Here is a 13,570-nt window from a genome sequence, read left to right on the forward strand (position 1 = left end):
TACATTATAACATCTTGAGGTCAGGACAGTAGACACATCTTGAGGTCAGGACAGTAGACACATCATGAGGTCAGTACATTAGACACAACATGAGGTCAGTACATTAGACACAACATGAGCTCAGAACATTAGACAATTGAGGTCAGTACATTAGACACAACATGAAGTCAGTACATTAGACACAAAATGAGGTCATGAGGTCAGTACATTAGACACATCATGAGGTCAGTACATTAGACACAACATGAGACATGTGCAGTAGACACAACCTGAGGCCCGAATGGTAGACACAAAATTAGGCCAGTAGATTAGAAACACAACATAAGGTCAGTACATTAGACACAACATGACCTCAGTACATTAGACACATGAGGTCAGTACATTAGACACAACATGAGGTCAGTACATTAGACACAACATGAGGTCAGTACATTAGACACATCATGAGGTCAGTACATTAGACACAACATGAGGTCAGTACATTGGACACAACATGAGGTCAGTACATTAGACACAACATGAGGTCAGGACATTAGACACATCATGAGGTCAGTACATTAGACACAACAGGTCAACATTAGACACATCATGAGGTCAGTACATTAGACACATCATGAGGTCAGTACATTAGACACAACATGAGGTCAGTACATTAGACACAACATGAGGTCAGTACATTAGACACAACATGAGGTCAGGACATTAGACACATCATGAGGTCAGTACATTAGACACATCATGAGGTCAGTACATTAGACACAACATGAGGTCACTACATTGGACACAACATGAGGTCAGTACATTAGACACAACATGAGGTCAGTACATTAGACACAACATGAGATCAGTACATTAGACACATCATGAGGTCAGTACATTAGACACAACATGAGGTCACTACATTGGACACAACATGAGGTCAGTACATTAGACACAACATGAGGTCACTAGACACAACATGAGGTCAGTACAGTAGACAGAAGATGAGGTCAGTACATTAGACACAACATGAGGTCACTAGACACAACATGAGCTCAGTACATTAGACACAACATGAGGTCACTAGACACAACATGAGCTCAGTACATTAGACACAACATGAGGTCAGTACATTAGACACAACATGACCTCAGTACATTAGACACATGAGGTCAGTACATTAGACACAACAGGAGGTCAGTACAGTAGACACAACATGAGGTCAGTACAGTAGACACAACATGAGGTCAGTACATTAGACACAACATGAGGTCACTAGACACAACATGAGGTCAGTACAGTAGACAGAAGATGAGGTCAGTACATTAGACACAACATGAGGTCACTAGACACAACATGAGCTCAGTACATTAGACACAACATGAGGTCAGTACAGTAGACACAACTTAAGGTCAGGACATTAGAAACACAAAATAAATTCAGTACATTAGACACATGAGGTCAGGACATTAGACACAACATGAGGTCAGTACAGTAGACACAACATGAGGTCAGGACATTAGACACAACATGAGGTCACTACATTAGACACAACATGAGGTCACTAGACACAACATGAGGCCAGGACATTAGAAACACAACATGAGGTCAGTACATTAGACACAACATGAGGTCAGTACATTAGACACAACATGAGGTCAGGACATTAGACACAACATGAGGCCTGTGCAGTAGATGCGAATTGAGGTCAGGACATTAGACACATCATGGAGGCCTGTGCAGTAGACACAACATGAGGTCAGGACATTAGACACAACATGAGGTCACTACATTAGACACAACATGAGGACATTAGACACAACATGAGGCCTGTGCTGTAGATGCGAATTGAGGTCAGTACATTAGACACAACATGAGTCAGGACAGTAGACACAACATGAGGTCAGGACAGTAGACACAACACGAGGTCAGTATATTAGACACGACATGAGGTCAGGACATTAGACACAACATGAGGTCAGTATATTAGACACAACATGAGGTCAGGACATTAGACACAACATGAGGTCAGTATATTAGACACAACATGAGGTCAGTACATTAGACACAACATGAGGTCAGTACATTAGACACAACACGAGGTCAGTATATTAGACACAACATGAGGTCAGGACATTAGACACAACATGAGGTCAGTATATTAGACACAACATGAGGTCAGTACATTAGACACAACATGAGGTCACTACATTGGACACAACATGAGGTCAGTACATTAGACACAACATGAGGTCAGTACATTAGACTCAACATGAGATCAGTACATTAGACACATCATGAGGTCAGTACATTAGACACAACATGAGGTCACTACATTGGACACAACATGAGGTCAGTACATTAGACACAACATGAGGTCACTAGACACAACATGAGGTCAGTACAGTAGACAGAAGATGAGGTCAGTACATTAGACACAACATGAGGTCACTAGACACAACATGAGCTCAGTACATTAGACACAACATGAGGTCAGTACATTAGACACAACATGACCTCAGTACATTAGACACATGAGGTCAGTACATTAGACACAACAGGAGGTCAGTACAGTAGACACAACATGAGGTCAGTACAGTAGACACAACATGAGGTCAGTACATTAGACACAACATGAGGTCACTAGACACAACATGAGGTCAGTACCTTAGACAGAAGATGAGGTCAGTACATTAGACACAACATGAGGTCACTAGACACAACATGAGCTCAGTACATTAGACACAACATGAGGTCAGTACAGTAGACACAACTTAAGGTCAGGACATTAGAAACACAAAATAAATTCAGTACATTAGACACATGAGGTCAGGACATTAGACACAACATGAGGTCAGTACAGTAGACACAACATGAGGTCAGGACATTAGACACAACATGAGGTCACTACATTAGACACAACATGAGGTCACTAGACACAACATGAGGCCAGGACATTAGAAACACAACATGAGGTCACTACATTAGACACAACATGAGGTCAGTACATTAGACACAACATGAGGTCAGGACATTAGACACAACATGAGGCCTGTGCAGTAGATGCGAATTGAGGTCAGGACATTAGACACAACATGGAGGCCTGTGCAGTAGACACAACATGAGGTCAGGACATTAGACACAACATGAGGTCACTACATTAGACACAACATGAGGACATTAGACACAACATGAGGCCTGTGCTGTAGATGCGAATTGAGGTCAGTACATTAGACACAACATGAGGTCAGGACATTAGACACAACATGAGGTCAGTACATTAGACACAACATGAGGTCAGTACATTAGACACAACATGAGGTCAGTACATTAGACACAACATGAGGTCAGGACATTAGACACAACATGAGGTTATACAGTTTCTCCTGATAAGTAAGTCCACTGTTCTCAGGAATCAGCTATAAAGATATACTGGAGCAGAAATGGTCCCAACCTCAACCACCATGTTACACTTTTATCTTCCTCTTTCTACATGTCCCTTTTATTATTAGGATAACATCATAAACAGTTAGTCACAGACTCAGAGCAGAGACAGAAACAGACACAGACACAGACACAGACCCAGATCATAGACAGAAACAGACACAGACAGAGTCAGAAACAGACTCAGACACAGACACAGACAGAGGGGCAACGATAGGACCAGAACCTGAGTACAGACAGAAAACACAGTTGTTGGAGATGTCTGAGGACATCTATGCTGTGCCAGATATGACCAAGAAGGTCAAGTTTAACAGAGGTGAGATGAAGGAGAGGATTGTGGATATCTATGTCAGTGCAGACACCCTGAGAGACGGTGAGACCAGCACCAAGAGAGAAGAGACAGCAGACACTGCTCCTAATATTGGACCAGGAGACCAGCACTCAGGTAACACACACACACACACACACACTCACACACACTCACATACAAACACGCAAATAAGTTACACACACTTACATTAAACAGGTGAGATTACCCTGTAGTACTACAGATTTATTTGTCCCAGTTCTGGATGATACAGAAAACCACATTACCTAAGATCTTTAATCATTTGTGATTCAGTACATGTTCAGTGGTGGAAGAGACCCTCTGGAGTTGCTGCAGTGTGTCTGGGGCTGCTGTGTGTTCTCCTACTGGCTGGGATCATAGGCCTGTCTGTCAATGTAAGTCTACAGTATATCTATACTAAACAGCAATGTAAACGCAACATGCAAACATTTCTAAGATTTCACTGAGTTACAGTTCATGTCAGTCAATGGAAATAAATAAATTAGGCCCTAATCTATGGATGTCACATGACTGGCAGAGGTTCAGCCGTGGGTGGGCCTTGGAGGGCATAGGTCCACCCACTTGGCAGCCAGATTCCAACCACTGGGGAACCAGGCCCCACTAATCAGTATGAGTTTTTCCCCACAAAAGGGCTTTATTACAGACAGAAATACTCCTCAGCAGCCTCCCTCAGATGATCCAACAGGTGAAGAAGCCAGATGTGGAGGTCATGGGCTTGTGTGGTTATACGTGGTCTGCAGTTGTGAGGCCAGTTGAACGTACTGCCAAATTCTCTAAAACAACATTGGAGGCAGCTTATGGTAGAGAAATGAACATTCATTTATCTGGCAACGTCTCTCGTGGACATTCCTGCAGTTAGCATGCCAGATGCAGATCCCTCAAAACTTGAGACATTTGTGGCAAAACTACACATTTTAAAGTTGTCTTTTATTGTCTCCAGCACGAGGTGCACCTGTGTAATGATCCTGCTGTTTAATCAGCTTCTTGATATGCCACACCTGTCAGGTGGATGGATTATCTTGGCAAAGGATAAATGCTGATGAACAGGGATGTATAAACATTTCAGAGAAATAAGCCTTTTGTTTTTATGGAACATGTCAGGGAACTTTTTTCATCTCATAAAACATGGGACAAAAACATGTTGCATTTCTATTTTTGATCACTGTTTAAATTCTTCTTATAATTCAGATATAGTAGTTCTGATGTGATATATTTTAGTGAGCAACTTGTCTTTATTGTTGTTGCAGACAGAATCGTCTCAAATAACTCATCTGCAGCGAGAGACCAGCTTCAGAACAGTTACAACACCATAACTAAAGAGAGAGACCAGCTACAGACCAGTTATAACAACCTGACTAAAGAGAGAGACCAGTTACAGACTGAGAGAGATGTTCTTAGCGGGTGGCTTAACAATTGCAGTGAGTAAACCTACAGTAATAAATGATCATTAACAACACATACCTGGTTATGTGTCTGTGTTCTTTCATTAAGTATCCAGAGTGATAAAGTTGAAGGAAATTAATGTTAATCTTGTAGAAAAAACCTGTCCTGAAGGATGGCAGAAGTTTGAATCAAGTTGGTACTTCCTGTCTACTGAGACTAAAACCTGGGAGGAGAGCAGACAGGACTGTCTGGAGAGAGGAGCAGACCTGGTGATCACAAACAGTGATAATGAACAGGTGAGAGAGAGAGCAGAAAGAGAGAGAGGAGACGGTTAGATATGATCAAACATATGAATATATATATATACAGTTAGATATTAACAAACATGTATTTATCTTTCTCAACAACAGACTTTTCTCTTCAACCTCAAGAAGAGAGTCTGGATTGGTCTGACTGACTCTGTTATTGAGGGGACCTGGAAATGGGTGGACGGCACCCCACTGACCACAAGGTGAGAGATGATAACTAATCTGTCAATAAGTCTCCATTCAACCTTTTCTATACATGTTATTGTCATTGATCATACCAGTCAAGACAATTAAAGATGAAACATGTCTGTATATTATTTAGGATTGTGATGTTCTAACTGTGCTATCTGACTGTTGTTAACCATGTAGGTACTGGTATTAACCATGATATCTGACTGTTTTTAACCCTGTAGATACTGGCATTAACCATGATATATGACTGTTGTTAACCCTGTAGGTACTGGTATTAACCATGATATCTGACTGTTTTTAATATACTGGCATTAACATGATATTTTAACCCTGTAGGTACTGGTATTAACCATGATATCTGACTGTTTTTAACCCTGTAGGTACTGGTATTAACCATGATATCTGACTGTTGTTAACCCTGTAGGTACTGGTATTAACCATGATATCTGACTGTTTTTAACCCTGTAGGTACTGGTATTAACCATGACATCTGACTGTTGTTAACCCTGTATGTACTGGTATTAACCATGATATCTGACTGTTTTTAACCCTGTAGGTACTGGCATAAACCACAGCCTGATAATGGTGGTGGAAAACCAGAAAATGGTGAGGAGGACTGTGTTGAGATACGCACAGATCAGAGTCCTCTGAAGGCATGGAATGACTTGTCATGTGCGGAGAATCTTCACTGGATTTGTGAGAAAGTGGTTTAACATCACCACGACAACATACTGTAACACATACAGCAGCCTACAGTGCACAGAACTTCCTCCTTTATTCTCTCTCTCTGACTCTCTCTCTCTGTCTCTCTCTGTGTATTTCTGTCTCTCTGTCTCTCTCTCTGCTCTCTGTCTGTTCTCTGTCTGTCTGTCTGTCTGTCTCTCTCTCTCTCTCTCTCTCTCTCTCTCTCTCTCTCTCTCTCTCTCTCTCTCTCTCTCTCTCTCTCTCTCTGTCTCTCTCTCTCTCTCTCTCTGTCTCTGTCTCTCTCTCTCTCTCTCTCTCTCTCTCTCTCTCTCTCTCTCTCTCTCTCTCTCTCTCTCTCTCTCTGTCTCTCTCTCTCTCTCTCTCTCTCTCTCTCTCTCTCTCTCTCTCTCTCTCTCTCTCTGTCTCTCTCTGTCTCTCTCTCTGTCTCTCTCTCTCTGTCTTTCTGTCTCTCTCTGTCTCTCTCTCTCTCTCTGTCTCTCTCTCTCTGTCTCTCTGTCTCTCTCTCTCTCTCTCTCTCTCTCTCTCTCTCTCTCTCTCTCTGTCTCTCTCTCTCTCTCAACACACATGCACAAGCGTGTTTTATTTGTTTGTATTAGCATATTAATAAAAGTCCAACTTATTTCCTGATTGTGACTTCTTGTGTCTCAGTAGTTATGTTTCACACATTATCAGACACAACATGAAGTTAGTACAGTAGACTCAACAGAATACATTTAACAATGAAAATGTATCATTTTGCAGTTATAATTCCAAACCACACACATACACACTTGTTTACATGTTTTTATGAGCAAATTAATACAATTCCTACTTATTTCCTGATTGAAGCTTCATGTCTACCAATAGGCTAGTTATGTTCCACAAAACATTGTGGAAGGGCGATGATGCTAATCCGAGGTAATGGCGCCAAGTACAAACCTTTGTCTGCTGCATACAAGCCAAGTTAAAAAACAAGTCTATTTGTTCTCTTGATGATCTTGGATACCATCATTCTACCTGCTCTGTTTAGAAACTCAAGGTGGAGTCGGTCTCCAGTAATGTTTGCTCTGAAATGAAGCCTAGCCAGGATGAAGTGCCTGCAGCGGCAGCTATAGTAGAGACTTCCAGCCTTGGCCCTGATCATACCAGAGATGATTTTGGACGGGTAGGAGTGAGATTTTGGGAAAACGTGGATCCCTGCTCTTTGTCCGACCCATATGTTGTTTCATGCTGGGAACTGTCACATATGTCACATTTTGGAGAAGTGGAATTGTTTATATTTTGTGTGCATGCAGAGGCAGATGGTGCTCCACATGATGTAGCATATGATCGGGCCAAAGTAGAGGGATGGTGTGGTGGGTGTGTTGGTTGAAAGTGCTGTATACAGGTGTAGGATGTTAATTTGATCCCCTTGTTGCACAATAACTTTTCTGCAAAGCATTTAGCATGTACAGTGGGGAGAACAAGTATTTGATACACTGCCGATTTTGCAGTTTTTCCCGCTTACAAAGTATGTAGAGGTCTGTAATTTTTATCATAGGTACACTTCAACTGTGAGAGACGGAATCTAAAACAAAAATCCAGAAAGTCACATTGTATGATTTTTAAGTAATTAAAAATCCAGAGCCCCAGAGACATTATTAAGATACATCCAATATGTTAATCAGTGATATAGAGTAGTAAGAGATCATAAAAGACTGTGTGTGTGTCTGGTGTATGTATTTGTATTTATTATGGATCCCCATTAGTTCCTGCCAAGACAGCAGCTACTCTTCCTGGGTTCCAGCAAAAATGAGAAACAAACAATTTGAACAACATTACAATACATTTACAACAGATTTCACAACACATTAAGTGTGTGCCCTCAGGCCCCTAATCTACTACAACATATCTACAACACAATATCCATGTGTAAGTGTGTGTATAGTGCATTTGTTATCGTGTGTGTGTGTGTGTGTGTGTGTGTGTGTGTGTGTGTGTGTGTGTGTGTGTGTGTGTGTGTGTGTGTGTGTGTGTGTGTGTGTGTGTGTGTGTGTGTGTATGCATGTGTCTGTGCCTATGTTTGTATGTGGGTGGAACAGTATGTGGGTGGAACTTCCCCCAGTAGACCAGGAAGTTATTCAGGAATCAGATAACAAGGTGAAAAGAAGAAGAAAGTGTCCCAACTATAACCAACCAGGACATGTTACTGTATAACCAGCCAGAAAATGTTACTCTATAACCAGCCAGGACATGTTACTATATAACCAGCCAGGACATGTTACTGTATAACCAGCAGGACATGTTACTGTACAACCAGCCAGGATATGTTACTGTGTAATCAGCCAGGACGTGTTACTATATAACCAGCCAGGACATGTTACTATAAAACCAGCCAGGACATGTTACTTTATAACCAGCCAGGACATGTTACTGTATAACCAGCCAGGACATGTTACTGTATAACCATCCAGGACATGTTACTGTATAACCAGCCAGGACATGTTACTGTATAACCAGCCAGGACATGTTACTGTATAACCAGCCAGGACATGTTTCTGTTCCACAAATCTCCATCTACAACAGGGTCAAAAGCAGTCATCTTCAGATTCAGACACTCTGTACTGGGGGCCCTTCCCTGGGTGCACGATGAGTGTTTTACCCTAGCACTACACAAGTGACTCAAAACATCAAAGCTTGATAATGAGTTGGTTATTTGAATCGGCTGTGTAGTGCTAGGGCAAAACCCAAAATGTTCACTAAGGGGGGCCCCAGGACTGAGTTTGGGAAACCCTGCTTTAAGACACTGTAGCTTTAGTCAATGAACATTGTTGAACATGTTGGAGGCCATCAATACAAAGCCAGATATGACCATTAAGGTTTGACAGAGGTGAGATGGAGGAGAGGATTGTGGATATCTACATCAATGCAGAGACCCTGAGAGACGGTGAGACCAGCACCTCAACACATCTGCAGAAAGGCCAGTCACATGACAGTTACAACACCCTTACTGAGGAAAGAGACCAACTACAGACTAGCTAAGACAACCTGACTGCTGAGAGACCAGCTACAGACCAGTTACAACAACCTGACTGAAGAGAGAGACCAGCTACAGACCAGTTATAACAACCTGACTGAAGAGAGAGACCAACTACAGACTAGCTAAGACAACCTGACTGCAGAGAGACCAGCTACAGACCAGTTACAACAACCTGACTGAAGAGAGAGACCAGCTACAGACCAGTTACAACAACCTGACTGACGAGAGAGATCAGCTACGGACCAGTTATAACAACTAGACTGAAGAGAGAGACCAGGAAAAGACCAGTTACAACAACGTAACTGAAGAGAGAGACAAGCTACAGACCAGTTATAACAAGTAGATTAAAGACAGACAACAGCTACAGACCAGTTACAACAATCTGACTGAATAGAGAAACCAGCTACAGACCTGTTACAACAATCTGACTAAATAGAGAACCAGCTACAGACCAGTTACAACAACCTGACTTAAGAGAGAGACCAGCTACAGGCAAGCTCCAACAACTTGTCTAAAGAGAGACACCATCGACAAAGGGAAAGAGATGATTTTGAAGGTTGGTACTACATCTCGACCAAGACAAAAACTGGAGGGACAGTAGAAAGGACTGAATGAACAGAGGAACAGCACTGAAGCCTCATTTATCAAGACTACTTAACCCATCATAGTCTAATCCCTGTTTCCTCCGAGCTCTAAAACGGAAACATTTCCTCTCAGCCTCATGGCAAAATGTGGAGATTAGCTACAAACTGAGCAGCTCCAATGCCACAACAGCAAACGACACAACATTTTTTGTATGAACTTATTAATGTAATCACTACTTATCAGCATCCTGTGTGTCTAGATTTAAAGAAGAAAAAAAATGCCCCAACCTCAACCACCATGTTACTATTTCATCATCTTCCTCTTTTGACATTTTCCTTTTATTCTGGTGATGCCATCTTAAACAGTTAGTCTGAGACAGAGCGGAGACAGAAACAGACACAGACACAGACACAGGGGCAACGATAGGACCAGAACCTGAGTATGGACAGAAAACACAGTAAGTTATTGGAGATGTCTGAAGCCATCTATGCTGAGCCAGATATGACCAAGAAGGTCAAGTTTGACAGAGGTGAGATGAAGGAGAGGATTGTGGATATCTACGTCAGTGTAGACACCCTGAGAGACGGTGAGACCAGCACCAAGAGAGAAGAGACAGAGGACACTGCTCCTAATAATGGACCAGGAGACCAGCACTCAGGTAACACACACACACACACACACTCACACACACTCACATACAAACACGCAAATAAGTTACACACACTTACATTAAACAGGTGAGATTACCCTGTAGTACTACAGATTTATTTGTCCCAGTTCTGGATGATACAGAAAACCACATTACCTAAGATCTTTAATCATTTGTGATTCAGTACATGTTCAGTGGTGGAAGAGACCCTCTGGAGTTGCTGCAGTGTGTCTGGGGCTGCTGTGTGTTCTCCTACTGGCTGGGATCATAGGCCTGTCTGTCCAATGTAAGTCTACAGTATATCTAAACTAAACAACAATGTAAACGCAACATGCAAACATTTCTAAGATTTCACTGAGTTACAGTTCATGTCAGTCAATGGAAATAAATAAATTAGGCCCTAATCTATGGATGTCACATGACTGGCAGAGGTTCAGCCGTGGGTGGGCCTTGGAGGGCATAGGTCCACCCACATGGCAGCCAGATTCCAACCACTGGGGAACCAGGCCCAGCCAATCAGAATGAGTTTTTCCCCACAAAAGGGCTTTATTACAGACAGAAATACTCCTCAGCACACCTCCACCCACAGACGATCCAACAGGTGAAGAAGCCAGATGTGGAGGTCATGGGCTTGCGTGGTTATACGTGGTCTGCAGTTGTGAGGCCAGTTGAACGTACTGCCAAATTCTCTAAAACAACATTGGAGGCAGCTTATGGTAGAGAAATTAACATTCATTTATCTGGCAACGTCTCTGGTGGACATTCCTGCAGTTAGCATGCCAGATGTAGATCCCTCAAAACTTGAGACATCTGTGGCAAAACGACACATTTTAAAGTGGCCTTTTATTGTCTCCAGCAGAAGGTGCACCTGTGTAATGATCATACTGTTTAATCAACTTCTTGATATGCCACACCTGTCAGGTGGATGGGTTATCTTGACAAAGGATAAATGCTGAATAACAGGGATGTAAAAACATTTTAGAGAAATAAGCCTTTTGTTTTTATGGAACATGTCAGGGAACTTTTAATTCATCTCATAAAACATGGGACCAAAACATGTTGCATTTCTATTTTTGATCACTGTTTAAATTCTTCTTATAATTCAGATATAGTAGTTCTGATGTGATATATTTTAGTGAGCAACTTCTTCTTTATTGTTGTTGCAGACAGAATCGTCTCAAATAACTCATCCGTAGAGAGAGACCAGCTTCAGAACAGTTACAACACCATAACTAAAGAGAGAGACCAGCTGCAGACGAGCGCCAACAACCTGACTAAAGAGAGAGACCAGTTACAGACTGAGAGAGATGTTCTTAGCGGGTGGCTTAACAATTGCAGTGAGTAAACCTACAGTAATACATTATCATTAACAACACATACCTGGTTATGTGTCTGTATTCTTTCATTAAGTATCCAGAGTGAAAAGTTGAAGGAAATTAATGTTAATCAAACCTGTCCTGAAGGCTGGCAGAAGTTTGAATCAAGTTGGTACTTCCTGTCTACTGAGACCAGAACCTGGGAGGAGAGCAGACAGGACTGTCTGAAGAGAGGAGCAGACCTGGTGATCACAAACAGTGATAAGGAACAGGTGACAGAAAGAGAGAGAGGGAGACGGTTAGATATGATCAAACATATGAATATATATATATATATATATATACCTCTATGTATTTATCTTTCTCAACTACAGACTTTTCTCTTCAACCTCAAGAAGAGAGTCTGGATTGGTCTGACTGACTCTGATAATGAGGGGACCTGGAAATGGGTGGACGGCACCCCACTGACCACAGGGTGAGAGATGATAACTAATCTGTCAATACGGCTCCATTCAACCTTTTCTATGCATGTTATTGTCATTGATCATACCAGTCAAGACAATTAAAGATGAAACATGTCTGTATATTATTTAGGATTGTGATGTTCTAACTGTGCTATCTGACTGGTTTTATCCCTGTAGGTACTGGTATTAACCATGATATCTGACTGTTATTAACCCTGTAGGTACTGGTATTAACCATGATATCTGACTGTTTTTAACCCTGTAGGTACTGGTATTAACCATGATATCTGACTGTTTTTAACCCTGTAGGTACTGGTATTAACCATGATATCTGACTGTTTTTAACCCTGTAGGTACTGGTATTAACCATGATATCTGACTGTTTTTAACCCTGTAGGTACTGGTATTAACCATGATATCTGACTGTTTTTAACCCTGTAGGTACTGGTATGGCCCACAGCCTGATAATGGTGGTGGCCAACCAAAAAATGGTGAGGAGGACTGTGTTGAGATACGCACAGATCAGAGTCCTCTGAAGCCATGGAATGACTTGTCATGTGCAGAGAATCTTCACTGGATTTGTGAGAAAGTGGTTTAACATCACCATGACAACATACTGTAACACATACAGCAGCCTTCAGTGCACAGAACGTCCTCCTTCATTCTCTCTCTCTGACTCTCTCTCTCTGTCTCTCTCTGTGTATTTCTGTCTCTCTGTCTCTCTCTCTCTGCCTCTCTGTCTGTATGTCTGTCTGTCTGTCTCTCTCTCTCTCTCTCTCTCTCTCTCTCTGTCTCTCTGTCTCTCTCTCTCTGTCCCTCTCTCTCTGTCTCTCTCTCTGCCTCTCTGTCTGTCTGTCTGTCTGTCTCTCTCTCTCTCTCTCTCTCTCTCTCTCTCTCTGTCTCTCTCTGCCTCTCTCTCTCTCTCTCTCTCTCTCTCTCTCTCTCTCTCTCTCTCTCTCTCTCTCTCTGTCTCTCTCTGTCTCTCTCTGTCTCTCTGTCTCTCTCTCTCTGTCTTTCTGTCTCTCTCTGTCTCTCTCTCTCTCTCTGTCTGTCTCTCTCTGTCTCTCTGTCTCTCTCTCTCTCTCTCTCTCTCTCTCTCTCTCTCTCTCTCTGTCTCTCTCTCTCTCAAACACACATGCACAAGCGTGTTTCATTTGTTTGTAGTATCATATTAATAAAAGTCCTACTTATTTCCTGA

At 42.0% G+C, this 13,570-nt stretch overlaps 1 protein-coding gene across 2 annotated transcripts; it reads left to right on the plus strand.

Annotated features, from left to right (window-relative positions):
* Nucleotides 1–10,300: 10,300 nt before the first annotated feature.
* On the plus strand, nucleotides 10,301–13,570 carry LOC115118301 (C-type lectin domain family 4 member E-like). Of its 2 annotated transcripts, XM_065003669.1 has the most exons (6): nucleotides 10,301–10,601; nucleotides 10,777–10,878; nucleotides 11,759–11,929; nucleotides 12,056–12,180; nucleotides 12,283–12,383; nucleotides 12,814–13,570. In XM_065003669.1, the coding sequence occupies exons 1-6, from the start codon at nucleotides 10,385–10,387 to the stop codon at nucleotides 12,968–12,970; spliced, it is 873 nt and encodes a 290-aa protein (XP_064859741.1). In that variant the 5' UTR covers nucleotides 10,301–10,384; the 3' UTR covers nucleotides 12,971–13,570. The 2 variants fall into 2 exon arrangements, with proteins under 2 accessions (XP_064859741.1, XP_064859742.1); XM_065003670.1 differs by lacking the exon at nucleotides 10,777–10,878.

This window comes from Oncorhynchus nerka, linkage group LG18 (genome assembly GCF_034236695.1).
Source record: "Oncorhynchus nerka isolate Pitt River linkage group LG18, Oner_Uvic_2.0, whole genome shotgun sequence".
Classification (NCBI taxonomy): Eukaryota; Metazoa; Chordata; class Actinopteri; order Salmoniformes; family Salmonidae; genus Oncorhynchus; species Oncorhynchus nerka.

What these genes read in the sequence shown, in the direction of transcription:
- LOC115118301 (XM_065003669.1), top strand. Translation starts at nt 10,385, where the DNA reads ATGGACAGAAAACACAGTAAGTTATTGGAGATGTCTGAAGCCATCTAT. An exon ending in ACCAGGAGACCAGCACTCAG is followed by an intron (nt 10,602 to 10,776) that starts GTAACACACACA and finishes TTTGTGATTCAG; the next exon opens with TACATGTTCAGTGGTGGAAG. An exon ending in CGGGTGGCTTAACAATTGCA is followed by an intron (nt 11,930 to 12,055) that starts GTGAGTAAACCT and finishes CCTGTCCTGAAG; the next exon opens with GCTGGCAGAAGTTTGAATCA.